This window comes from Tachypleus tridentatus, chromosome 5 (assembly GCF_004210375.1).
Source record: "Tachypleus tridentatus isolate NWPU-2018 chromosome 5, ASM421037v1, whole genome shotgun sequence".
Taxonomy (NCBI): domain Eukaryota; kingdom Metazoa; phylum Arthropoda; class Merostomata; order Xiphosura; family Limulidae; genus Tachypleus; species Tachypleus tridentatus.
In genome coordinates this window covers 9,898,433-9,925,641 of record NC_134829.1, presented here as the reverse complement: position 1 = coordinate 9,925,641, position 27,209 = coordinate 9,898,433, and the positions used below count along the sequence as shown (strand labels likewise).

The 27,209-nt window shown below is 33.4% G+C and overlaps 1 protein-coding gene across 9 annotated transcripts in view; it reads right to left on the bottom strand.

Moving 5' to 3' along the window:
- htt (huntingtin) overlaps positions 1-27,209 on the bottom strand; it is a 303,204-nt gene that overhangs the window by 273,557 nt on the left and 2,438 nt on the right. For 8 of the 9 annotated variants that reach the window (XR_013028209.1, XR_013028210.1, XM_076501072.1 and 5 more), the window contains exons 2-4: positions 11,197-11,280; positions 1,795-1,915; positions 1,120-1,259 (exon numbers count right to left, since the gene is read on the bottom strand). Coding sequence is in view for 7 of the 9 variants with exons in the window: in XM_076501072.1 (XP_076357187.1) it covers positions 1,120-1,259; positions 1,795-1,915; positions 11,197-11,280 (345 nt within the window). In the remaining 2 variants the exon portion in view is untranslated. Of the gene's footprint in view, positions 1-1,119; positions 1,260-1,794; positions 1,916-11,196; positions 11,281-19,782; positions 19,853-27,209 lie in introns of all 9 variants that reach the window. The other variant, XM_076501077.1, reaches the window with a different exon arrangement.

Sequence of the window (27,209 nt, the reverse complement as noted above, 5' to 3'; positions counted from 1 at the left end):
CAACATTTTCTCAACAAAAATATTTTTACAGCTGTCACAATGCAGTAAAATAACACTATTTTCATAGTCCATGGACAAGCACAAAAGCATTTACACATTGTCTACAAAGGAAACTGAATATTCCCAACATGAAATGATCACTAAACAGGGTAATTCCAAGTGCGTAGGGATGGGCCGAGTAAAAATGGTCACTGCTTCCAAAATATTACCCTGTGATACATACAAATAACTGTTAAAGTTGAGCTATGGCTTTACTGGAGCAACTAATTGCCATTACTGAGTGTTTCACAGCTTTTATATCAGAAATATTCGGTTCTTATACCACATGTATTTTTGTGGGGAAATAATAACAAAGAAGACTATTATTTAAAAGTGAGTTCTGTTTATAAACATTATTATTTCCATGTTTCACTGATTGCTAAATAGCAGCACAAATTATTATTATAAAACAACTATATGTAACTTTTCTTTGCACAAACACATCTGTCAAAATTGCAATGAGAATAAATAAAAGAAATAAAGAATAATACTTAATATTCAAGGTATTACCCAAGCTTAACTATAACTTATTATGTCTATCGGCTACGTTAAATGGGATATGGTTGTTTAGCAAACAAAGCTACATATCCTGGATGTCAAGTAATTTGAAAGGTTCTGCTTTGTCATTAATGAGCATGTTTGCAAAAATTAGGTAAATAATTAAAGAGAAAATGTCATTTTAAAACGTTTCTTCATGTATCAGACTGAAAAAATAAACAAAACTGGTTGATTTTTACAAAAACTTTTACTTTTCCCTGACAACCTGAAAAGTGTTTACACTGAGCTTTGTACACACATTACTAGAACATTCTCTTTGTTGAAAGAGTTAGTTTAATACCTTAAATATAAACACTTTAATTGTAAATCTATAAATTTGTTTTAAGTCATAACTTATGAAAGACCATAATTCTTCAAAGAACTTACATAACTAGATGCTAACAAGTATTTCACTCTGTGGCTTGTATGCCCTCATGTCTTAAGTGATTTGTGCATCAACTGAGGGTTATTAAACTGACAGAAAAAATATACAAGTGATAATTTTAAGTCACAATTGATGGTAAACAACTTTAACTCTCCTACCTGCATTTTTGTGGCCGAATGAGGTGGCAGAGATCAGCAAACCGACTTAAAGCTGGTCTTAAACACTTTGCAGAGCCATCTTTCTTTATCTCTTTGTACAATTCTACTTGAACTCTAGCAAGATGAGATTCCAGCAGAGTCTAGGAAAGTATAAACACAGCACATAAATACACACCTGTAAGCCAGATTAAAAAAGCACCACAATGCCAATTTTTACTTTCATAAAAAATTTAGTTACAACTCAAATATGTTTAAATACTAACAGACAGCAAGCAAGTTAAAATATACAAGAAGTTGATAAAAAATACCCATTGGTCACATTGACACTGTATTTCTAGGCAAACTATTTTTCATATTTTGCATGAATTTTTAATTTTACACTTAGGATTCATAAATATGCACTAAATATATATTAAAATACACTCATTTTAAAATACAAAAGAACAAAAAACAATAACAAGATCATTATAACAATAATGAGAAAGTTTCATTTTCACCTCAACTAAATATTCTTCATAAACATAAAAACACAATGAACTAAAGTTACATGTAAATGAAATCATTATCACAAAACTGCTCGACACGAATTATGTTTTTATGCACAAGTGATTCCTTATGGCAAAAAAAAAAACCACCAAAATAACATACCCTGAAAGAAGTATTGCACCTCCTTACCTTGATTGTTTTATTCAAACACTCATCAGCAACCATACGAACATCAGAATCATTGTCATCACAACATATAAAGAAAGTTTCCATTGCTATACCTAAGAACTTGGGGAAATCTGCCACAGACCTAAAACCAGTACAACATTCAAATTATACACAGATATTTAAATACATATATATATAACATCTGATGATCCTTGAAACTACTTATGAAAATAATACTTTAGCTAAATATCTCTTACTTTACACTGATGACTGTCAAAAACAAACTTTTTTCTTATATTTTAGGACAAGTTTTAAAATGTTTTATTTTTTTGGTACTAGGTATTCTGTTGTATTAACTTATTCAACATAAATACTTAAAACTGCATTTACACAAACAAATATGAATTACAAAATTCAGTTTTCAAAGCAATTTACTGTTCATATTAATATGACAAGTATTTTTTAAAGAAAAAAGTTCCCAAAAAGATTTGTACATCAAATTATCTTCAAGCATGTTTCAAAGGGAGTTACAAGTCTAGGTTATAGTAAAGCCTGTTTCACACAGAATGCACATCAAGGTATTTTTCACACCTAGTTCAAAGAGAAAATCATAAAGATTATATTCCTATTTCTGAAAGAGCCATCATGTCATTATTTTTATGCCTGTTTCACAGAAAATAAGATATTAAGCTTAACTTTCAGAGAAAGAGAAAATTTCTCAAGGGTACCATCATGCCTACTCAGAGAAAATTATATCAAGTTCATATTTCTACTTTTTCCAGAAAGAAAATAATCACATGTACAGGTTATCTTCACTCCTGTTTTAAGGAAAACCATTTGTGAAGGTTATCTTTGTGTCTGTTTCTGGAGAATTGCATACCAAGATTAGCATCTTTAACTCTTTCACAACATGGGGCTCAGTTCCAGGAACCAACCATGTAACCATTTTTACTTGTAAATAGTTTTGACATTATAACTTTTAATACAGTATGTACACTTTCAAAATTTTGTCAGACTTTTAGTAAACATCACATCTTGTTTGTACAAAAAAGTGAAGTATTTTTGCTAACAATTTGCCCTTGAATGAATCAAATATTTTTTACTACTCCAAAAACAAGGTGACTTTTATGTAGAGATTAAAAATACTTCTCGTCTCAAAAATCTAAATCTTCATTTATGTAATCACTAAAACATACTTAGTAAATATAAAACCTTTTTTTTTATGGTAAACCTTTATATTTCTTGTGAACTTTTAGCTGCATTGTGGAATATCCTATTTGATGAATGACTACTATGTGAGGCTAGAACAACACTACACTGTGTAGACTTTGTTTAAGTATGACCTGAACAGGAATCTGCTACTAAACGGAATACTGTAAGGGCTCTGTGAATAACAGGGTAAGAAAAAAAGAATGATTTACCCAGTCAGAGACAATATGATATGTCAAGAATAGTGACTAGAGGTAGTCTACAGTCCAAAAAAGAAACAACCAAGTGATGTAGATAGTGTGCAACAAAGTTGCGAAGAATCATTCACACATCAGCCTTGACAAACTTTACCAATAGATGACGGAAGTGAGAAATTAAAGAGTGAATAAGTTGACTAATTTGATATGAGTACACCTAAAACCGCCAACATGTATCTCCATCCTATAATGAATAAGCTAAAAACATTACACTATCAGAACTACCTAGCAAGGGTAACAAGATAAAGATCACAAGTGGATGAAGCATTATATGGAATTAAGAAATGGGATCTGGAATCATGAAAGGAAAATGTGTGGGCCAAATAATAATGGACCAGAACAAAAGGAAAGAAGAGGCACTTTGAATCTGTGAAGGATTAAAGATGAAAAATGGAAGAAAAAACATGAGGGTAAATACACTATCACCCTCATGTACCACAGATGTTTAATAGAAAATAGTGCAATCTGGAAAGAGAAGCATACAGATGCATTGAAACAGAATGCAAGAAAAATCATTGGTGTACACATTATACAGTTGATAACCATAGGTTAAAAAAAAAAATTTTTTTTTGAGGGAGAAACAATATATGAAACAGGACCTCAAAGGTTCAAAAGGAGGTAGGTTAATGACAAGTAGAACAACATTAAGGTCATAACTTGGTAGGCTAGCAAGATGGAGAGGGTGAAGGAAGTGAAAGGAACATAAGAACATAGGAAGGACTGGGGAGGCTGAAAATCTTATGGAAATGGTAAATCTGAAAAGTAGCAGAAAGAGTTATCAGGTAACTCATAACAGATAAGCCCCAGTCAAAACGTTATGTGCAAAATTCATAAAGATAGGGAACAGAAGAACAAGAAGGGCAAAGGGAAATAAACAGTGATTAAGGGAAAAAAAATTAAATTTCTGCTGATATGCTGTGAGAATGGGTAAACAAAAAAACAAAGTAAACAAAAAAAAAAGGTTACATGAGTGTAGTCCAAATCGTCATGCAAGAGACTGCACAAACCTCATGCCTGAAGATGGAGTGGTGAAATGGCTAGATGGAAGAGATGTAAAAGGCTGAACAAACAGAGCAAAAAAAGGACGGGAGAAAATCAAAAGTCGCAACTGAACTGAGAGGTTGAACCAGCCTTGACCAAATGCATCCATAGCCAATAGTAATGAATATCAAACAGATGTCCACAAAACGAGAAATTTGGCATTGTTGATACGAGAAGTGTTCAAACAAGAGCAAATCAAACAAAAAACACATGGATTAAGGCACCACTCATGGCAAATATCTTATCTGATCTGAAGATATGATATGTGACAAGATTCAGGGTAAAGGTAACATAACAGGCTACTAGGCAGATGTACGTATAATGAGATAAAAAGAAGAGGTTAAGGGTTCAGAAGCACAGAGAGCAAGACCAAATTCCAACCTCTAGCAACTAATATAGGTTACCACAGTTGAGTTATCCAACTGAATCATTACAAAATGTTCATGCACAACTGGCATAAAATGATCCAAAGCAGAATGGACCGCAAATAGTATTTACAATGACCCAAAATTTCAAAAGTCAAATACAAGGAAGCATTTGGGAAAAGACAAATATCTAGACATGAGGGAGTTAAAGGAACACTTTCCACAATACTGGTCCTGTCAAAGTACAAAGTGAAATTTCCATACAGGAAAGACGTAGATGGAACGAAGAGGAATTCACTGTAAAAGATGCATATGAACTCATCCTCAGGGAATAAGAGGTTCTGTAGAAGTCCAAATCCCAAAGAGAAAAAACAAAACTCTTGCACAGAAAGAGAAGACAAGAACAAAGCTGAGGAAATCATGAGCTAAGATGAAAACTGAAGAACAGTTCCAAGTGAACCAGATACTGAGTATGTTTGTATGTGATATGAGACTTTTCCAGTCTGACCAGCTAATGTAAACAAGCCACTTTGTAGAAAAAGAAGAGTATGGTTAAAAGAGGCCAACTGCAACAGAGCCAAAAGAAGTCAGTCACCAATATAATGGTAAAACCACAACCCTAGTCTTTTATAACTGCAACACTTCAACTATTCTTCACAATTGAGCTAAATTATTCTTAAAGATTGTATTAAACTAACCCTTTGTCTCTATACATATTTCCAAAAAAAACTTTCATTCCTACAACAATGATTACCTAAAACTGTAAACTTTTATTGTTGTAGAAATCTGTTAAGCATTTACAGTTTTGAAAAAAAAAAAGTTGAGGCAACATCATGGAGTATGATGAAAAAACTCTGACCCATTGCTCATTTGATAATTTTTCAAATTTATCAAAATGATGAGAAAAGACATATTATGCATGGTAAAAACATATGGGGCTGATGCCAAGCCAAACAGGACAATATGGAATTCATAAACCCGATGTGCAAACCAAAGTCTGGAATGTTGAGTAGATGAAAATGAGCAGATAAGCATAAGATATTGGTGATCCAAACTCCTGAAGAAAAAAACCATTGGAGGATGAGAAAACTCTCCATAATAAATCAAGAAAGATCAAGAAAAGAACTGGCATGTGAAAGATCTATGACCAGACACCAATACCATCTCTTCTGTAGAATAATAAATACACAGGAATAAAATTCCAGAGAAGGATAAGAAAGCTGTTTGAGTGTGTTCTTGGCCTGAAAGGTTCAACACTGTCTCAGAGAGATGTTGGTGAGAGTTAAGATCCCTTGAAGAAGGAAAAGAAATGGCAATAGGAGACAAGACAGGAGGAGAAGAGAAATGAAGGGTATGGCCCTCACACAGAAATTGCATCACCTAACAATTAACTAAAAAAGGAAGTCACAAATCTACAAATCAGAGCACATGAGTCTTTTCTTTTCCTAAATTAAAGGATAACCACCAGTAAGATTGCTGGCACTGAAACTGACATGCAGAGGAAGAATAGATATGAGCAGAGATTGATGGACAGAGAGAGGATAAAATGAAAGAGAATTGAAGACAGTAACAGGATCAGAATGAGCTTAGGAGAGACCAGAAACTAGAGAGAGAACAAGGAAAAATTCTGGCACATAACCTCAACCACTGACTCCAAAGAAGAAATTCAAGTATCACATCAAAAACACCTTGCTAGAGGAAAGGAGCCAGGTAAAGCCCCTGAGATAATAAGAAAGTAAACACACCTGAGCAAAAACAACATCCCTTCTGAACAAAACAAAGCAACCAAGTAAAAATAGACAAGACCAAGGAAAAGAACACATCAATGTAGAAAAAAAAAAAGAAGAGTTTAAGTGTCAGCTGAAAACCCCTCAAGGAAATGATGATTTATCTCTCACAGAAAACAAATAGAGAAAAGATAACACACAAAGGTTGTAAGGGTAAGACAAAAACATGAAAATCAGGCCTGACATAAGTGAATAGAAGATAAGAATCTGAACTCCAAGTCTCAAGAAAAGACTGCAGAGTTTGGTAGTCAAAAGATGGACTTCAGCCCAATTATAAGTAAAGTATACATGTCCACCAGGTAAAGATGATCAGGCATGCCAGAACCTGAGAGAAGTGGAAACAAACTTTTCAGCATGGACCTGAATATGTGATAAAGAAGGAAAAATGTAGAATGCCAAAGAAGGAATTGAATGGAGAAAGAACAGTGAAGAATCATAAAAACCAGAATAGTAAGAAAGAAAGAAATATACCTGAGAAAACCATGTTAAAAAACAACATGGAAAGTCAAGGTAGCTCTGAGACAATACTGGAAAAAAAAAAAGTTGTTAAGGTGTGTGGTGGAAAGACTCAAAACCCTCATCCCCATAAATAGTATCCTCAGGAAAAGGTAAGCAAGTTTCAAGCTCAGAAGAAGGTGCAAACTACACATAACACAAAACATAGCATAAACTGTTTGTCTAGCGAAACAGTAGTAATTGCAAATTAATAATATGCAAATACAATAGCTTCAAACTGCAGAAAAGCTTGAAAGACAAAGCCTGAAAAGTAACTTTCAACAAATTTGGCTTTTGAAGATACTTTTACCAAAAATACTTAGGTTTAAATTTCATAAGGAAAGTAAAATGTTAATGCATAGAAGTGTGAAACTTAAAAGTAGTATTACACTCCTCTTCTCGGAGAGTTGTTACAGGCTTAAATGCATGCAACAATGCAGCAATATTCAGTCAAAGCACAAAATTAGGTGGTGGCCTTAAGGCTGGCACCAAGCAAAAAACATTTGCATATAAAAGGCAGTATTGAACTGAGAAAAGGTTATGATTCATATCTGTGTTGTTTAGAAGTAAAAGAAACGTAGCAAACTCATAAAAAGACTGTGTAACACAACATACAATTAAATAGTAATTATTATCAAAGTATATTAGATTTCAATTATTTGGAAAAATTTCCACATAAATAAGGAATATCCTCATTACTCATTTTAAAAAAAATAACAATGTAACACAAATTTTGTTCTTGGATAGTATGTCTTATTTCTTAATTGCTTATGTTTTAAAACTACAGAAAATGGAGTGGTCTTTGTGCTCCTAAGTATTCTGATGGCTATGTTCTAAGTTGCATACTCCTCAATTGGATGCATTTGCCTCACATTTTAATGCCAGTCTTCCTCCCTTTTGGTTTCTTGTTCCACTTCTTTGGCTTTGACTGTAAATGCATTCAGCTAAGATTGGAAGGAGTCTCCTTTATGGGTACTCATGTAAGTTCTTTCACCTAATCCACCCCATGGCAGGTCTCTCTTATTGTTTGTTTATGGCTTACTCAACTATTGTTTCTGATCCTTCTCCAGAAACAATCTCTGTTATCTCTCTTTCTCTCCTGGTCCCTTCTTCAGCAACCTCATTCGGGGATACTTCAGCCTTATATTTCTGCATTCCAATTTTCACACAAAGCTTTTGTCTGCTCCCTTACAGGAAGTTTGAGACTATCCACATGTGTATCATAATTGTTATCTCAAACTGTCCATTCCTCATCCATGTATATGTATCAAAGTAAGTGGACAATATTGGAGAAGGTCGAAACGTTGTTCACTCCTCTACGTAAAAAATTTCCTCAACCCAAACGAGCCATTTTTACATATATGTTTCTCTACAAATGGGTTTTCTTGACATCACTGATTCTGTCATTAGTTTGTCTGAAGTGGATTTTACTCTTCCTATACGCAGATATCTGATATTACATGCTTGTTTGACAAGGATGTGTTTTTTTCAATCATTGCAGGCTACTGGGCTACCCTTTCATCTCCTTTTCTTTTTTCCCATTATTGCTGTTTTCCTCTCCATTTATTTCCCTTCCTTCCATATCTTATAATTACACTATGTAACACAAATTTTGTTCCTGGATGGTATGTGTTATTTCTTAATTGCTTATGTTGTAAAAGTACAGAAAATGGCCATTATTCCCTTCAAACTTTGCTTTTATGACCTGGATAATGAAATTTAAAAATTAACCTATTTTCTATGTAATAACGGGCAAATTTGCACATTTTCATTTACATAAAGTCTGAATGAAACAACATATGAATAAAGATTTACATGTATTTATATTAAAATTATACAGAATGAACAAAAATGTTTAGAAGTGAGTAGTTTTTCAAGATTTGCAACTGTAATGTAAATCACTTTCATGTATCAGCCCCCAAATACAGTCTCTCATCATGTTTTCATTATATGCTCCTTGGTTGCTGTGTTCTGCAGCATTCAAAGTCCAGTAACTCTTGGTGAAAGAGTTCACTTTTCTCCTCTAAGTATGCTCCCATGTTCTTCTTGAATTTATCAAGATGAGAATCAATGATATAAACTTTCACGGACCTCCTGCAGCCTATTTTTCCGTTGTTCTTCACTAGAACCTCAACCAATTCCACATGATTTTCAGCCTTGTAATTACCCCAGAAGCCTTGAACCACTGTGATAAAGTTGCCCCAAAGCTTTTTTTCCCTTCCTACTGATCTTCTTGGGGAATTCTGTGCACTCCAGGATCTTCTTTATTTGTGGTCCAAGGAAGACATCAGCTTTGACCTTTGCCTCAGACAGCTTAGGGAATAAGTCTTGAAGGTACTTGAAGACTGCATACTGCTTATCAAGAGCTGTGAAAAATTGTTTCATAAGACCCAATTTTATGTGCAATGGTAGGAACAACACCTTCTGGAGGTCCACTAGTGGCTCACACTTGAAATTGTGCCTCTCCACAGAGGACTCGGTCTGTTGTGGCCAGTGCTTCCTGTTGTAGTGCGCTGCAGCGTCCCTGCTGTCCCAAAGGCAAAGATAACAGAGAAACTTGGTAAAGCTTCTTTTGAGACCCATCAGGAATGCCACCATTTTGAAGTCTCCGATAACCTCCCAGCCATACTTATCATACTTCAAGGTTTCTAGCAAGGTCTTAATGCTGTTGTATTCCTCTTTGAGATGCACCAAATGAGCCAGGAGAAGAGACAGATACTTATTCCCATTATGGAGCAGCACAGCTCTGAGGTTTCTGGATGAGCTATCAACAAAGAGGCACCACTAGTTTGGGTTACAGGCAATTTCAATTGCCTCACACAGACCGGATACATTGTTGCAGAGGCAGAGCCCATCTTGACGAGTGAAGAAGCTTGAAAAATGTCGGTGACGCTTCTTCTGACTTGCAACTTGCACACTTTCATCTAATAAATCCCACTCCTTAAGCCTAGATTTCAAAAGCTCGGCATTTGACTTGTTTGACCAAGATCTCTGATCAAGTCATTGAGGTCTCTTTGGTTGGGGTATTATGGGTTTCTGTCACCAGCTGCATCTCTGAAATCGTAATCTGGATCTTCAACGTATACCTCCTCTTCTGATTTGCTGCCATCTTCTGAGGATGGCTTGAAAATTCTTGTATGTTCAAGAAAATTCTCTATCAGCTACTCAGCACTGCATCTACCTGGAATGTTCTGGAAAATGGGTAAATTTGAAAATTTCATTACCCAGGTCACAAAACCAAAGTTTGAAGAGAAAAATAGGTCTTTTCCCTTTACTTTAGGCATAAGCAATAGGGAAGTAACACTACCAACCCAGGAACAAGAAAAAGTAAAAATTTTGTTACACAGTGTAATACAAGTACACAAAATACCTCTATTTTAACCAACCATAAACAATGCAAGTTTCATAAATATTTTAGTAAATTACAAAATAAAAGAATGTTTATGTCATCATTCTTTTAAAATGCTGAAACATCATTTGATGCAATGTTTATAACAGTCATGGAAGTAATAATGCAATGTGTGTTCATCCAAGAACAATGTATTTTCTTTCTATTCTGGATCTCTTTCCAGAAATAGAATGGTTAAAACAGCTCAATGAAATATTAATACACTACTCCTCAAACTTGCCAGGATCAGCTGGTGTTTTGGGGTTGGATAAAACCATGAAGCAATTTAAGTAACAATAACGAATGAAGGAATGCTCACCCTACATGTTTTCACAGAAATCAGAAGAAACATATGATCTTATTCAAGTTTATGTCCAGTTATATGAATGAAAATCCAAATTGACTGAAAAAGTGAAGAGTGCTGAAAAAATGTGGCTCACAACAAGAAAAACAACAAAAAACATTAATACAGCAGAATACAAAAGTAAGTTAATGTTTCTAAGTGCTCAAAGAAAAGGTTATTAAATACAATTCATCAGAATGAATATAGGAAATAGTTCTGACTCTCAATGAAATGCAATTCTTTTTCTCCACAAAATGAATGATTACTCATATCAGCTTCTCACATAAATGAGTTTGCAACTCATTCAAATGTCAACCATCAAACAGAGGAAGAAATAGATAAATAAAAAAATTAGCATAACTAATACTAATGATAGAAATAACACTACGCCTTTGAAATGCATTTATCTTTTATACTCATACTTTTGATCTGTGATAATCATAATCTGATTATTGTAATTTTTTTTTCTTTTGTAACTCTGCACTACTTAAGAAATATTAAACTGGTAAAAAGAATATACAGGAAATATAGTACTTACTTTACATTCTGGGAAATAATAGCATCAGCAACAGTAGAACAATGAGTTATTTTTTCTTTCTTGCTGAGAGCAGTTTCTCTTTTTCTGAAAGATATATACATTATTAAGAATAATTCTAATAAATCTGTACATGCACTGCAAGTACTTTTTATATTACAGCTGGGTTTGTCTATATAAGCATTCAAATTTTAAATTTCATCACATACAAACTGCTCAAATAAAGCTTAATTATGCCCATGAAATCAGAATTCTTCAGGAAACAGCTATGTCAATGTTTTCTTCCCTTTTCACATCTTCCTATAAATAAGATAATGTTATAAATGTATGACTTTTAAACACAAAATTAAACAAGCAAAAGACATAAAACTTCATTGAAGCTATATCAGAGAATTTGACACATATGGTACATGGCAAAATGGGATTGCCTTGATGTTAGGTTTCTTCAGTAATCTGCATAAAAACAACGGCTACTGATTCTGAATTGTGGTTGGAAGCTTGTATCTTTTGAACTGTGAAACTGTAAATTCTTGTTTGATATCTTGTTCACAGTATAGAAAAACATAACCAATTTTTTTAGGATGGTTTTCTAGACCAGAGGGTTCTCGTCCATATCCTTCAGCTTGAGATGGCATCATTACTAAGACTTGGTTTATGGTGTCGTCTGGGGATTGATTGCTATCTTCAACTCTGCTGTACAAGTTTTACACTTTCATTACAGCCTTTCACTTTTGAAGTGATATCCTTTAACTCTTTCATTTAACAATTTCAACATACAAATAATATTGGAAAGGAGTAGTCAAACACTTTTCTAGTCAAACAAGTTTGTAGGAATTCTACAAGTTTGGTAGGCATGCTTTGCTTTTATACATCGATGCATACTTAACTGTATTCACATGGAATTGTAGCTAACTTAGAAGCATTTAAAAGTTATAATTTTCCCATACTGAAAATGTATTTCCAAAGGTACTTCTTTCTGCCCAAAAGATCAGCTTTTACCATTTTATGTTGCCCTGTATTTGCAACTCTTTTTTTTTTTTATAGCATGTCACAAACCTTCCACGTACTCCCTATTTAAATCAAATATTCCAACATCTCTCCTGGAAATCTTTATGCATTATTTCTCCACCAGCAGGAAGGCACTACTATCACATGATTCATATGATACCCTCTGGCGCCACTAATGAACCATCACTTCAAGCTTAGCAGAAGACATAAGCACCAAAATATTGTGTGAAGGGCAATTGTAAGTGTCAGCTGAAGGAAATACCTACTGTAAAAACATTTTCTTTGCAAGTAACTTATATCTACAGAAACAGTGCTTCTAACATTAGTTAGAATCCCACATTGAAAAGGACTGGTGCAAAAGAAGAACAGATGTATCTCCCAAAAGCATCCGAATGATACTTATATAAAGGAGAGAAATGGATCACATGACTGGAGGAGGGGCACCACATCACTTTTGAACCATAACCATAACCATAAGCAGCGAGGAACAAACATAGCAGAAAAGGAAGGCAGCACATCTAAGTGAGGGAGGATAAGTCAGAAAAGTCATCCTAACTGGATATATATGTAAACTCAATCCCACCAAAGTAAAGTTGGTAACTGAGAATGTGTCCCATGGTGTAGAATGGCTCAGGCATAACAGAGTGTAATCAGTAAGTCAATTACATCCAATACCTCCTCGCTGGGTACTGATATCTACTTGAGGGTAGGAAAAGAATCATACCAGCCATAATATCATGGATGTGAGGAAACCCCCAACTCCAGGGCATGACACAGAATTAGCATTGAGTAATCTAGTATGCAAGAGAAGTTCATCACACACAACCAACTTCTGCTACCATGAAACTGGTATGAAAAGTCCAAAGGTCAATAACATCCCTGATGCAAGAGAGAGTGAAGGAGTGCCCAGGATATAAATGGAAACATCCCACATATACCCTTCATGACCCACTATACAGAAGAAAGAATCAAGGATAAAGTATGGGATAGGGCTGCCCAATAACCTGATATCAAGGAGACAGAAACCCCCTTCCCTCTCAAAAAGCCAGATAATAAATTCTGAGGTATAAGCAACTGTAGGATAAGAAGCTGGGACACCCCAAGCTCAGTGCAAAAAATATCCCATTTCTGCCAATACACAGCTATGGATGAAGTATGAACAAAATAAGAATAATGAAATGCCATCCAAAGTGAGAAACCAGATGTCCTCATCAGGGATAAGACAAAAGTCACGCACAAAGGTGGTGGCATGAAGTGTAGAATGCACAACCAGTGAATTTAAGTGAGAAGGGAGATGATGTTTCCAGAAAACTCTTCAGGGTTCCTGTGAAAAGCCTCAGACAGAAGATGAACACAAAAATCTGTTACTAAACCATAAATATAAAATATAATTGCAATATTCAAAATACCATCTATTCATTAGAAAATCCATCAGAGTAACAAGGAACAGCCTCAATTAAAAAATGAAGGGAAAATCAGAAACAGAGTATAGTAGTTAGATGAATACTGAAACATTACAGTTGGAAGAAAGGAATGAGATTCTAAATGTTACGAGTCTAAAAAGAGGAAGTAAAAGCAAGATCATTCAACCTATGTGGGATCGAAGCATACTGACCCAAAATGCAAGTGTTCCTCAAAATCGATTCCATAAGCTCCAATATCTGGAAATGGAGGAAACATTAAATAATGAATCAAAGGCTAATTCCCTTTGGAACCTCAAAAAACAAGAACAGGATATAACATACCTGATTAATCAAATTCACAAAAGAAGAATGAAGCCTGAGCAAGTTTCCCTAACATATTACTAAGAAGTATATTCAGAAGGGGGAAACGTCTGTCCAAATCCTCATCTTCCCATTCAGACACACCTTGAGCTAGCACAATAGGACAATCATCAGGTTGTTCAGAATTTTGGATAAAATTGATCAATTCTTGATAAACCAGATCCATTACTTCAAGAGCTGATAATCGTGGTTCTGCTTCACTGAACACAACTGGTAAGTCCACTCTAGTAGTAACAGCAGTAGTAGTCATGTGCATCTGAAACTGAGAGCACCACTCACAAAATTTGCAAAAAAATAAGTCATAATTCTCCACAAAACAGAATGAAAATGTAAAATAATAAAGTAAAATCATGTGGGTAAGTAAAATGAACCAGGAGAAGAAAAATAAACATCTACACACCAAGACTACCAAGCAAAAAGTGGTTAATAAGTGCATGATTAGAAAGGGTGCTAATTACAATAAGGGTAGTGTTACATTCCTCTTGCTGGAGGATTGCTGCATGATAATTTGCCTGACAATATGCAAAAACCAATTGGGAGTACCAACTACAGCAGCAAGCAAAAATTTGTATCCAACTGAAACAAGTATCAAAACACAGCAGCATTTAGGTGTCTTCCTCTCTGGATGTAGACATCTCAGATATTCAAAGGGAAACATCAATGCTTTCAACCCAACATCAGAAACATAGTTGAGCTGCTTATATGATTTGTTCTTCTAACTTTACACTGAGCTTGTAGGAGAGGATTGTTATTCCTAACTGCTGGTTACTAATGTAATGATTGAACTAACTATCCTGAGACCACATACAGGCCTTTCAAAACTCTGAAGTCCTCTTCCAGCTTGGGGTAAAAAAACACAAAAGTGAACTTAGAAAACTGATTTTCAATTCCAGACATCACTTTCTAGTAGTAGGTACTTTGAACCAGTCTTGGAAGAAACATCTTTCAGCACTTATTGGAAAAAGATCAGTTTAACAGGTTGTTGAGTTCTTATTTCTCCACACTGGCCAGCTAAATTGTATTCACTATTTCTTCTATTCCATTCTGCTACTCAACTGTTAATCTTCCACAACAATGTTTGCCATCCACAGGTACACAACAGGCCATTACATTGTCATTTATCATTTATTAAAACATTCTCCTCTTGAGCAGCTCAAATATTGTAACATTCTTGCACACATTTATCCCATGCTGTGTAACATACTTGTTAATAAATAAGGTTATTACACCATATTAGACATGGGTGATATTTGCTAACTGATGGGCTTATTAATCAGGTAAATCTGATTACTTGATTAGTAGTGTTCCTAACTTGAGTGTTCCTTATTTATGAGTAGTGATTACATTGATTACTGACTGCACATAAACTAATCATTTAACAAAAATGATGATTTAATTAATTAACTGAAATTAATGTTTCCAGTTATTACTGTTTTTCTCAATTTCTACAAATAAATCAACACTGCTGCAAAATGTGTTAACCCTTTCTTTTCACTTTTTTCATGGCACAGCTACTAAGGTTATCTGATACCGTACTAATTTTGAACTGCCAACTGACTAGAAGGAAAGTAACTGACTAGCAGCACTCGCTGGAAACTTTTTCTTTTTGTTTGTATGTACCATGGTTTGAGAAACACTGTACAGTTGGATCATGCCAATGTATTCAATTAATGCGGCCACAGATAAATCAATTAGCAAATACCACTAACTGCCCACATCTATTCCTAACAACACAGTGTATATTCCCCCCCATATAAGAACAAAGAAAATAGGTGCCAAATTGTGAACCACTACATTATGCCAGCATGCTATTGATCTTCCTATTTTCTCAGTTTTCATCTGTACGAGAATAATTTTAAAATTACCCTTCATTTAACATTATCCACAGATTGACATTTGTGCATTTTTCAAAAAAAAATTTTTGTTTAAAAAATGTTTCAAACATAACCTAAACATCTGTTACTTGGCAACTCACTATAATCAACTCGAAGTGACCAAGAATCATAATTTTGTATTTTTTTACGATATGCAGTAGTATTCCATTGATCTAGTATGAATCAAATAAAATGTTGATCATGTAATTAAAATATGTTTTATCATCACTGATAAGTATAACAATGTTTTATTAGAACATATGACTGCAATTGGAAATGACTAAGTAGCCAATTAGCCAACTCATTTATGTATGTTGTTTGTACAGGATAAACATAAAAGCTAGCATTTCCCTACATTGAAAATGTATTTCAGATATAATTACTCCTCTCACAAAATAGCTTTTCTCAACTAGCACTGCCCTCTATTGATGTAAATTTTCAATCCACATCACTAGCCTACCACCTCCCATTTCTGCACATCTCAATGCAAGTGTATATGTAACAGCTCTTCACTAATAGAAGCATGACACCACTCCTATTGTAACCAATACTCTCTTCATATCTGCACTTTAATCACTTCAAGACTGATTAAAAGTACACCATATATCACATGAAGTGAGGAAATTGGGTAAGAAATGTGAGAAGAGGGAAGAATCTATTAGAAATGGATGCTGGTAGAAGGCTGATAACAAAAACAAACTAACTAAAAACCTTTAGAAAACACCCAAGGAAAGACCAGAAAATGTGGAGCCATGAAAGAAAACATCACACCTAAGCATGAGACTACACATTATCATCTGATACAGGTATGCTCATTACTCTATTACCTCAGTGTCATGAACATAAAAGGCAGAACAACAGGAAGAAATCCCATAATCACGACAAATGAATTGTACTCTTGGGCATCAAGTGGCTAGAACACAACAGAGCTTAATGGTCATTCAACCACATCCAACACCATATGTTATCTGGAATTGTACATAAGATAAGCAGTGAGCAGAGGATCACTTATGTCTTCACCTTGAAATAGGAATTGGTATGGAATATGAGCTTGCATACCAAAATCCATCTCATCTTCAAGCATTTCCAACACAATCAATACCAGAACCAACATCCAATGTTGAAATGTAGTATGAATTAACACATACAATCAACTGTTAAATTTGTGCCTTAGAAGGTTTCAGCAAAAGGCAAAAAATAAAATGAAAAGCCAGCAAAACTCTCTCTTTAGACTTCAAGTATAATAATTCAGAATTAAGTTACTTCTTTAAAATCATAAGTTTCAAGCATACAACTGTATCATATATGCAATGCAACTGCATTATTTAACATTAAGTAACACTAACAGTTTTCTTACCTAGAAATGTATTTCCAATGCACACTCATTGCTATGCACACAGAATAGCTTGATCCCTCAACATTCACATACAAAGCTATGAGATTTGCATGCTATTAGTTCTGAGTTAACACTTACCTAAAAATTACATATTTAACATGAATTGCACCTGTGTACAATGGCATCATCATGTATCACCAATTTATGGGCAAAACAATCTCCTTGCACAGCATCTTCCTCAAAGCACTTGGACTCAACTTCATTCTTGAATGAGGCAAGAAGAAAGTGCACCAAATGTGGGGAACGTGGTGGGAAGGTGTGTAGAGGTATATACATTAGAAAAATTTTAACTTCTGAGACAATACCCAACTTCCACACATAAAATAACTAGAATTCCACACTAAAATGAAGAAATTGGGCTTGCATTAGAGGAATCTGTAAAAGTGCCCAGACCACCACTGGATACCTATTTTTAATAACCAATCAGTGTGAGACAAATAAGTGTGCAGTTACTTTTCTGGTCACAGCTTTTTCTATGATAGTAACTGAAAAGTATGGTTTGGATCAGGCAATTGAGTAACACAACAAAGACACCACTAATGGTCCCTTGGAGCATCCTATCTCAACAGTAGGCATTTGTAGAGCCACGACAGTTGAGTTGAACATTTTCTATTATTCTGGGCCCAATACAAATGTTAGGAAATAAGCATACCCTGGTAGACAACAACAATAGCTAGCTGGCAATATCCCATAAGGGGGAAAATGATAATACAAAAGAAATGTGCATACCCTTCTCAAAGATGATATGTAGATTGAAAAATATTAGCAGATGATGATGATCATTGGAGAAAAAAAATATGTTCTAATTCATCCAAATGCCAGCCTGAAAAAATGGGAGACATGATTCCAATGGACTAAACAAAATATATCTGGAGAATAAGGAAACTGAAATGTGTAAAACAAGTGTATGATGTGTCAACCTTGATCATACATAGACTGGGTGAACAGGACAACCATATAGAAGAGAAAAAATAAATATAGGACCCTGGGACAACTAGAAACTAGATGAGATAACATGTAACTTACAGGAAACCAGTTGCTGGTCTTCTTCACGTAAAAACAAGAGTAACATCCCTGTTCTTAGTCTAGAGATCAGAGGCCACATCTTCAAGATGCTAAAGATTAACAACATTGGTGAAAGTCAATGAGTCAGCAACATTCTTGAATAAAACCTCTAAGTGAAGAAAAGGAGTCCAGCAAAAATGAAAAAGATAGAATGAGGCAGGTAAAAATAAGCTACAAGAAAATTCCAACTCAACAAATCCCAATAGCAGAGGAAACAAGCAAGGAAAGTCACAGCGTAAGTAGTACAACCTAAAGTGGTGAGAAAAAATGACAGTTTCTCAGAAACAGGTGAAGTGATGCAAAGTAATATAGTAGGATGGTGAAAAACAGATGAAGACCCAAAAAACTGATCACTAGAAAGCAAAACAGAAGTTAAGGGGTCCACCCCAAGCATGTAAAAGTATTTAAATGACTGGAAATCAGGAAATGAGAATACAAAATAACTGTAAACCAGGATAAAAGAGTCATTAGGCAAGGAGGACGAAGCATATGAGTAACGAAAGATACAGGGAAGAGAACATACATACAAAATCGTGTCAAAAAGAGTTTAGAAGGGTGAGTATTTTTCTCCACAGATAAAAGCAGTATCTAAAGTAAAACCTTGGTGAAAAAACAGCTGGTCAAAATAATTGTGATCCTGGACAGTTCAGACTTGTGAGAAGAAAACTCAGCTGAATGGATGGGAGGAGGAGGAGCCCTAGTTTGCATGAAAGAGCCCACAACTTGTTGAACAATGGTTGTCACATCCTTCACAGATAATGATGAGGTCATGAAATACAAGCTTTTCATGTAAGAGTTAACTCAAAGTTAGTAGCATGCAAATCTCATGCACAGTTGATGCGAGATACCATCTCAAAAAATAGAGATTTATTTAGTTATCAGTTACTAATAACTGCTGCAATAACACTGTGTTCATATCCCTACACTTATTTCAGATAATGTAATATTGTTTTATAAGTTTATAATTTAGTATTTTGCTCTGGCTTTTCTATCATACATAGAGTGAAAACACTCAGAGTTAAAAAGGAACCATGTTTGGTCTTCTTTCAACTACATGACTCAAATATCAAACTAGCTAACAGTAACACAGTGGCAGTTGAAATTGAAAGACAAAAGTTAAATCTACTGTACTCCATAATATTCCTAAATTAAAACAAGCATAAGAACAAAGTTACCTTCACTAAATTAAATTATATTGCTATAATAACAAAACAACAAAAGTAATATTGCCTAAAGAAATTTGTTTAACACCATATTTTATGAGAAGATTGAAATTTTTAAGGATTGCCTCATGCCATAAACATGCACATTTCTGCTAAAGGGTTGTCCATGATAGAGATAGTGAGTACTTTCAAAGTTTAAAATCATTGGTTATTTCCAGTTTTTCTTTAAAAATAAACCTTAATAAATGAAATCTGATAACTGCACAATATTATTGAAAAGTAAAAAATGTAACACTTACAAAGTTTACTGGATCTGCTTCTCTGCATAATAATACACATTCTTCATTAGTGGCAAAGTGATATGTATTCCTACCATTAAAACCAAGAGTATTTTTACTAGATATAAAAATGCAAAAAATATTCCAACTGGTTCACATGTGGATAAAGTTACTACAAGACCGAAGACTTAAGCATTATATCTATAGCTCTGCAGTTACTCAAATGCTTTTAAACCGAAGCAAAGAGAAATAAGAGAATCATAACTCATTTTATTTATTACACAAATCCATATTTAACCAAAGTTAAAACTCAGTATTTTTGGACATTCCCAATAAACAAAAGAAGAAATGACAGGATTACAAATGAATATTGATATAAAGATATGAAATCCTCTATATACTCTAGCATCAATCAATGGCTGCAATTCAGAAACTTTCATTAAAGCTTTATATCCATAATAAAATTAGGTGCCATCAAACAAGATGAATTGAAACAAATTTGTACCTAAGTCATAACGAGACAGGAGTAGAAACATGAAAAAGTGTAATAAATGATTAATTGAATCATTTTGAAGAAGTCTTCCTCATCCAGAATCTGTGAGTGGCTAAACTGGAAGAAAAAGACATTAAGACTGTGAAGGTCTTTATTTTTTTATGGGCTGCTCCTACCACAAGAATGCAGATTATTAATTGCTTTGCATTACATTCTGAAAATATCAGAATGAAGAGATACACATTTAAGATTTGCAATCAGACAAATTAGGCTCCATTTAAGGTGTTTTTGTAACAAAGTAATTGACTTATGGAATGAGTTGCAATTAGAAATTTAGCTGTAGTGAAGGCCACAGTTTATACAAGTTTAAGATGGAAAATGATAATTTTTGGAGCAGTAAAGAGCAGGTGTGAACCTCACATTTCTCAAGGGTGGGGGATGCAAAAAAAAAAAGCCTTAAAGGTCCAAGTAATTTTTTGCTACCTATAAGTTATTTCTTATTGACCTCTTTTGTCTGATAAGGAAGCCTATTATAAATTAAAACTTTCTACCCTTTAAACCACTCATTGTAACCTATATAGATTTAATCCCTTGACTATCACTTTTATCTTCAATCCTAAGTTAACTCATGATCTTACAACAAATACAAGACTTATCTTTAAACCTATTGTTTAATTTATATGCAGAATCTCCTGTTTTAGAACTTCTCCTTTTTTCAGCTATTCTATAAATTTGTTAATCCCAATTTTCCAACCTCCTTCAACTCTTTAGCAGTTTTGTTTAAACCAGTGTTTCTGAGCCAGATAACTGCTGAATCCAGGTTTTCATTATTACAGCTTCCAATTATTTCTACTAAGACAAAAGAAATAAACATAAATATAGCAATCTTTCATATCAAACTAAAATGTTAGCTTAGCACAGACAGCTTGCTATCCCCTTAGTGGTCTCAAGCCACCATTTGAAAAACACTGGTTGAAGCTATGCTTAGTGAATATTTAAAACTTCCCCAAATACCCAAACACTTAATTTGCTGAAGTTAAACACAGCTCTAGCATATGGCTCACCTTTATCCTCAAAATTATCTTATGAATCTAGCCAGTCCATCTGTTGATCTAATTATACTCCTAATAATCTTTTAGTAAAGCCTTGGTTTCTACTACATAATTTATTTAGTCTGCAGAAAGCACAAAAGAGCTAAATCTACTTTTACCCTAAATCTCTTAAGTAGTTCACAATATTTATTAAGCAGCACTTCTGATTTACAATTTCTTAATTTCTATTCCTAACTATTTCATCTCTAATAGTGTAATCATCCCTAAGAATATCTTCAAATTATCCTCAATCCCTGTTAGTGTACTGTCTTTCTGAATCTCCTAAAAGTCTTAAACTCACAATTTTCACATAACAAAAATTTCCACTTATCTCACCACAAATTTATTAAAGCTATAACTACCACTAAAATACATATACTCATATCGAACTTGATTAGTTTATATTATATATTTCCGATCTATCCACTCAGTAATTGTATATTTACATATAATTAAGATATTTTGGAGTTAAAATGCAGATTAATCAAACACTAATCATATACCCAATATTTTCCTTGAGGTTGAAAACTGAATATGTGGAAGTCCTCAGAACTTTAATGCAGTTTAAACTTTAAACTTTAACTTTAACTATTCTCAAAATACCTTGGAATATTTGAAACAAACCAGTAGTTAGCATAACTTGCAACACTGTGCAAAAACAGAGAAGAAAGACAAACAGTAAATATATGTCCAATTGAAAGACCTGTTTTAAAACATGCAATATGGTAAAGATGTACATGTGCAGTTATGATATTTTACATACAGTAGTTTTACAAGGCCTTCAAATTTTAGAAAGGACTTCAAAATTGATGTCCTGTATTGCAAAGTACTGGAAGACCCAATGAACTGATACTATTATTTACTAGTACAACATACTTCTCATTATACATACTTATCATCGTTCTTTATTTTAATCTAATAATTAGTAACTCAGCACTGCTACTCCTACTTCAAAACAACTGTTAAGACCATGATCTAATAATAAGCCTAATGTTATAACTTTAGATCTACCTACAATAATCTAATAGTATTCAATCTTAATTATTATAACTAAAATACACTAAGTGCTGCAAACTTTCATAACACAAAAACATTTATTCTCTCTACAAATTTTTTTTAAATCTACATTTACAAGTACTTTTAGTTTTTCTGTCTCAGACCTCAAAATTATACGTTAACTCCCATTACTACAGAAGGTCATCTGTATTTCTAGTTATAAGTATGGTACAATTAAAAAATATAAATATAGATTTTTGAAGGACAGGAGTCATCTTCAGCTCAGACAGGATGATTAGCCTGTATATGGGTTGTTTTCAGATGTGGTGGATGCAGTAATTTCATGTTTATTGGAAGGCTTTATGATAACAATAACTTAAGAGTGGAATTAAGTAGTTGTTTTCCAAGTGAATGGGATAGCTTCAATAGACCAACAGGCCCCTTGTATTAGTTTTATGTTAATTTCACAAGGAGAGGCTTAAGATTTTAGCAATGTTTAATCCAGAATAGAATAATTTGAAAAGAAATGAATCAAGCATTGAATATTATTAAGAATTTGAACAAACTAAGAATATTCTGTTTCAGTGGTAGAAGGAAAAATTAACTAATTTTGAATATTACCAATACATTTGATAGGCTTAATTTTTTTCAGTATAATACTGGAGTTGGACAAGTAGTAATATTTGCTAACTGATTAATCTATAGGTTTTTAATTTATTACATTTGATTAACTGAATAGTTCAGTGTTCCTTAAACCACGAGAAGATGCAAAATTGATGGAATATGTTATCAACCAGTTGGCTCTTCAAACTTGGTAACAGTGACATATAGCTTTAGAAGCTTTGCCATGACAAAGGCAGGACAAGCAAATATAGTGACAATATCTTGATTATGTGGAATGATAAAAAAAACAGTAATACAGTAAAACCTGTTTAAGCTGGAAATGGCATAGGACAGAAATCTGTACAAGAAATATCAAAATTTTGCAGCACTATCTTAAGATTCTCTTATAAGAGGCCCTCTATATGGTGGAACCCGAGTAACACAGACAGCAAACTATCTTTCACCTACCTCATCTATCAACAAGTAGGATTAGAACCTGAGTAAGGCAGAAAGAATGTTTTTGATTAAATATTAATTTCTTATTTAATTAATAAGTTCTTTAAATATTAATAAATTTGTATTTAATTAATAATTTGTTTAAATATTAATAAATTCTCAGATACTTTGTTACAGTAAGTAATGGTTAAATACACATTTTTTCTGCCATCATTATTTTTGCAGTTGAATTAGATTCATGATTTGTAGAAATATATTTGTCTTTTAAGTGCAAAATTCTACTCTTTAAATAATTCTCACAAAAAAATAAATTGCTATCTTACCTAATTTTAAATTTAGAAAAAAAATTTACTTACTACTCCCGTTTTAAAAAAAAGTTGTTTGTTATCACAATTCTACTGAAATCCAAACTCTGAGAAATTTGATGTAGATGATTCTGTGAATGTGGAAAGTTTTGTAAACATTAGCAAGAATGTTTTAACAGAAACTGATGAAATTGATTTAAAATCTATAATAGAATCACAGAAGGTGAACAAAATGGAAAAGATAGTAAGGAAATAGAAATTCCCACTTCATCACAAGTATTAATTATATTAATGCTTTCAAATTGTATGCGAAAATGAAGGAGGAAAACGAACTTTATGAAAAGGCCGTAAAATTGGCATTCTTTAAACTGCATGAGAAAAGTCCATTACAACTATAAAACAGCTGAAATTTGACACCTTCTTCAAATAAATTTGATTGAAATTTTTGTGTACTTTTGTATAATTTTAATGTCTATTTTTGTTCTTATTGTAATAAATATAGCAGAAACAGTATAATAACTTTATTCACAAACATTATACTTGCTTGACTCAAGGGAAGTAAGAATTGAAATTTTTGTTTCTATGTTCAGTAAAACCTGTCTAGGGCAGAATCGCACAGGACCGAGTAAAATTTCCAGCTTAATCAGGTTTTACTGTACTTGGAAACAATAAGTTCAATTAGATGATTATTTTCCTACAGTTAATTTAATTACAATTTTGACTGTTTTTTGGAATAATTGAAAGCCCTATTTTCATTATAATCATAATTCTGATTAATTAAGTTGCCCAATTTTTGTATATTATATATTAAAGTGTCATAGCAGAAATAATGAATAAAGACTGAAGGGCTGCGTTTCTAAATCACATATTGCATACAGCTCCTTCTACGTGTATTTATTCTTTGTTTTCATCATTCTATAATAATTGGACATTAATTCAAAAACCTTTTCATTAGAATATAAAAAAAAAATATTGTATTTGTTTTCATTCAGAATAATATAAAATAATTTTCTTTTTGTTTTACTTAAATTTGAAATACTGGTCATGATTTATAGTCTTAATAGGAATTTAGTGCACACATGCATAAGTACTTTTGTTTTTTTTCCTGCACTTTTACAATTTAATCAGTGCCTTTTTATCTTGCACATACCAACTGAACACATTCTGATTTAAAAACCTGTGAAACTATTTTGGTTTTTTGTTCTCTAATATTTCATTGGCTTGTCATTTCTGACCAAAAATTGATTCAGAGTGTTCAAATATTTTACACTTAACCAATTTGATAAAGACATTCTGATCAAATGAAGAATGCCATTATGGACAGCAATATATAATTTTGATTTGGCTGCATGCTTGAAAATACAATTATATCCATACATTATTATGTAAAGACAATCTAATTAATAAATTAATACTGCTTTATGATACATACCTTGCATAATTAACAATTACCTCTCATAACAAACAATCTTATAAAAAATACAGCAATCCGTATGACAGAAAAAGGCACAACTTTCCAAATCATCATTAACAATTTTAAAATTTAGTGACAAAAAGTAAGCAAATTATATCAGTCAATATAATATACAGTCGACTTTTCTTTGTTTTTATACAAACTTTCAAAAACAACCAATGCATGTAACTGATACTAACATACCACACTGAGGAGATCAAATTAAGTTTTCTGATTAGCTTATACCTACATCTTACATGCTAAGTTAGGAAAATGTGGGCAAGTAAGTAGTGCCTCCCAATTTGATTGGCTTGTGTCAAGAGGTTTGAAAAGTAAATGTGCAATAATACTGTCTGTGATACAGTGTATGACCAACTTGTGTGAAAAATGAGGGTGACTTGAATTTTTCTACAAGGAAAACAAAAGTCAGAACCTTGAAGACAAAGTTTAAGGGCACTTCCCCAGGTCATATGACCTCTGGGTGTTTCCAATATTTATCTACACAATATTTAAAAGCTTCTGTGGCTGGTGCTTCAACAATGCAATAGCATAGATCTTTTCCACCTAGACTACAGTTAAACTAAAAGGTTTGCCTTAAACTTTCTTTCAATTCTTATGTGTATAACTTCATATTGTATTCCTTTGTGGTGAAGCTTTGCTTTCAGTTGATTTTAGCATAAAATGTGTCACCTTTTTCTCATATATTTCTGATAACAGTTTGCAAGTCTAAAATCTTTCTCTACTTATTCTATTATACTTTTTAATTCCTACAAAATAAAAAACTATGAAGTGCCTGAGAATACAATGTTTGGTGTTAGCTTGGGAAATGTAAAAACTTTCAATACTACTTTCAAACTCACAAAGTACCTGCCTCCACTACTGTTGAAAGACATTCCCATAAGCCAACAATCACTTAATTCAAAAAATGTCTTAAATGAGGCCTAGCCTGTGTTTCAAAATTTAAACTTGTGTTTCTTATCTTCAGGATGTAACATAAAGAAATTACAGATCTTTATCTTATTGATCCCCTAGATAATAATGTAAACTTCATTACAATCACTTTTTAACCATTTCCTCCCAAGAATCATCACAGTAGCCCTTCAATGAAACCAAAACTGCAAACAAAATTTGAAGGACCAATCAAGTGATCTGTATAAAGGCAATTACCTCATTTGATTTATGATCAGCACTTCTATAGAAGTCCTCGATAAATCCTTGGTACCAGGTCACATTGTGACTATAAATTTCATTGTGGAAGTTAGTATTTTCTTCCATTTTATTCATGCATATGGCTGTGCTAAAATGAACTTGAACCTAGAACAGTTCTAGACTGTTTTTGCTAACTTTGAGTCTGAAATCACTCTTTGTTTCTAGAATTTTAAAGGTGTATTTAGCACTTCATGTTTTTTTGGAATGAAGTGCTGCAGTTGCACAACATGTTGCTAATTTCAAGCCATTTTGTTTTCTTTCTTTCTCTCAATTCAACCAATCAGTGCAAGTGTTTAGACCCAGATGGGACTAAAGGCATTTAGTTCAGGCAATATTATTACATGGTTGTTGATATCATGTGATCATTAGAATACTTAGTTGCTGTGAAAGTAAATAGATATATACATAGCCCCCATTTCTGGACACAAAAAGCAATGAAGTTAGGTAAAGCACATCTGGTTCCCAAGTTTTAGGGCTAGCTCCTAGATCTGAAAATACTTTTTGAGATTTGTCATAAATACAGGGTGGCCCGTAAGTCCCTACCCATCCACATGGGATTACTGTATTTTCTGCCTAATAAGCCAAATTTCTGGCCCTAAATTTTGGACCTGATTTTTGGGGGTCGGCTTATTGGCCGATCACTCCTTTCGGAAATTTCCTCTTCTTAGGAAATATTTTTCTTTTGAAAATTACCATAGGCGGTAATTTTGTCCCATCAGCAAAGCACGTTAAGACTACAGTGAAACGTTGTTTCTGGAATTTCATTGGTTACCTAATTACAGTGAGTGGAGCCAATAACAAATGACATATTGATTCCATCTCTGTCTCAATACGACATGTTC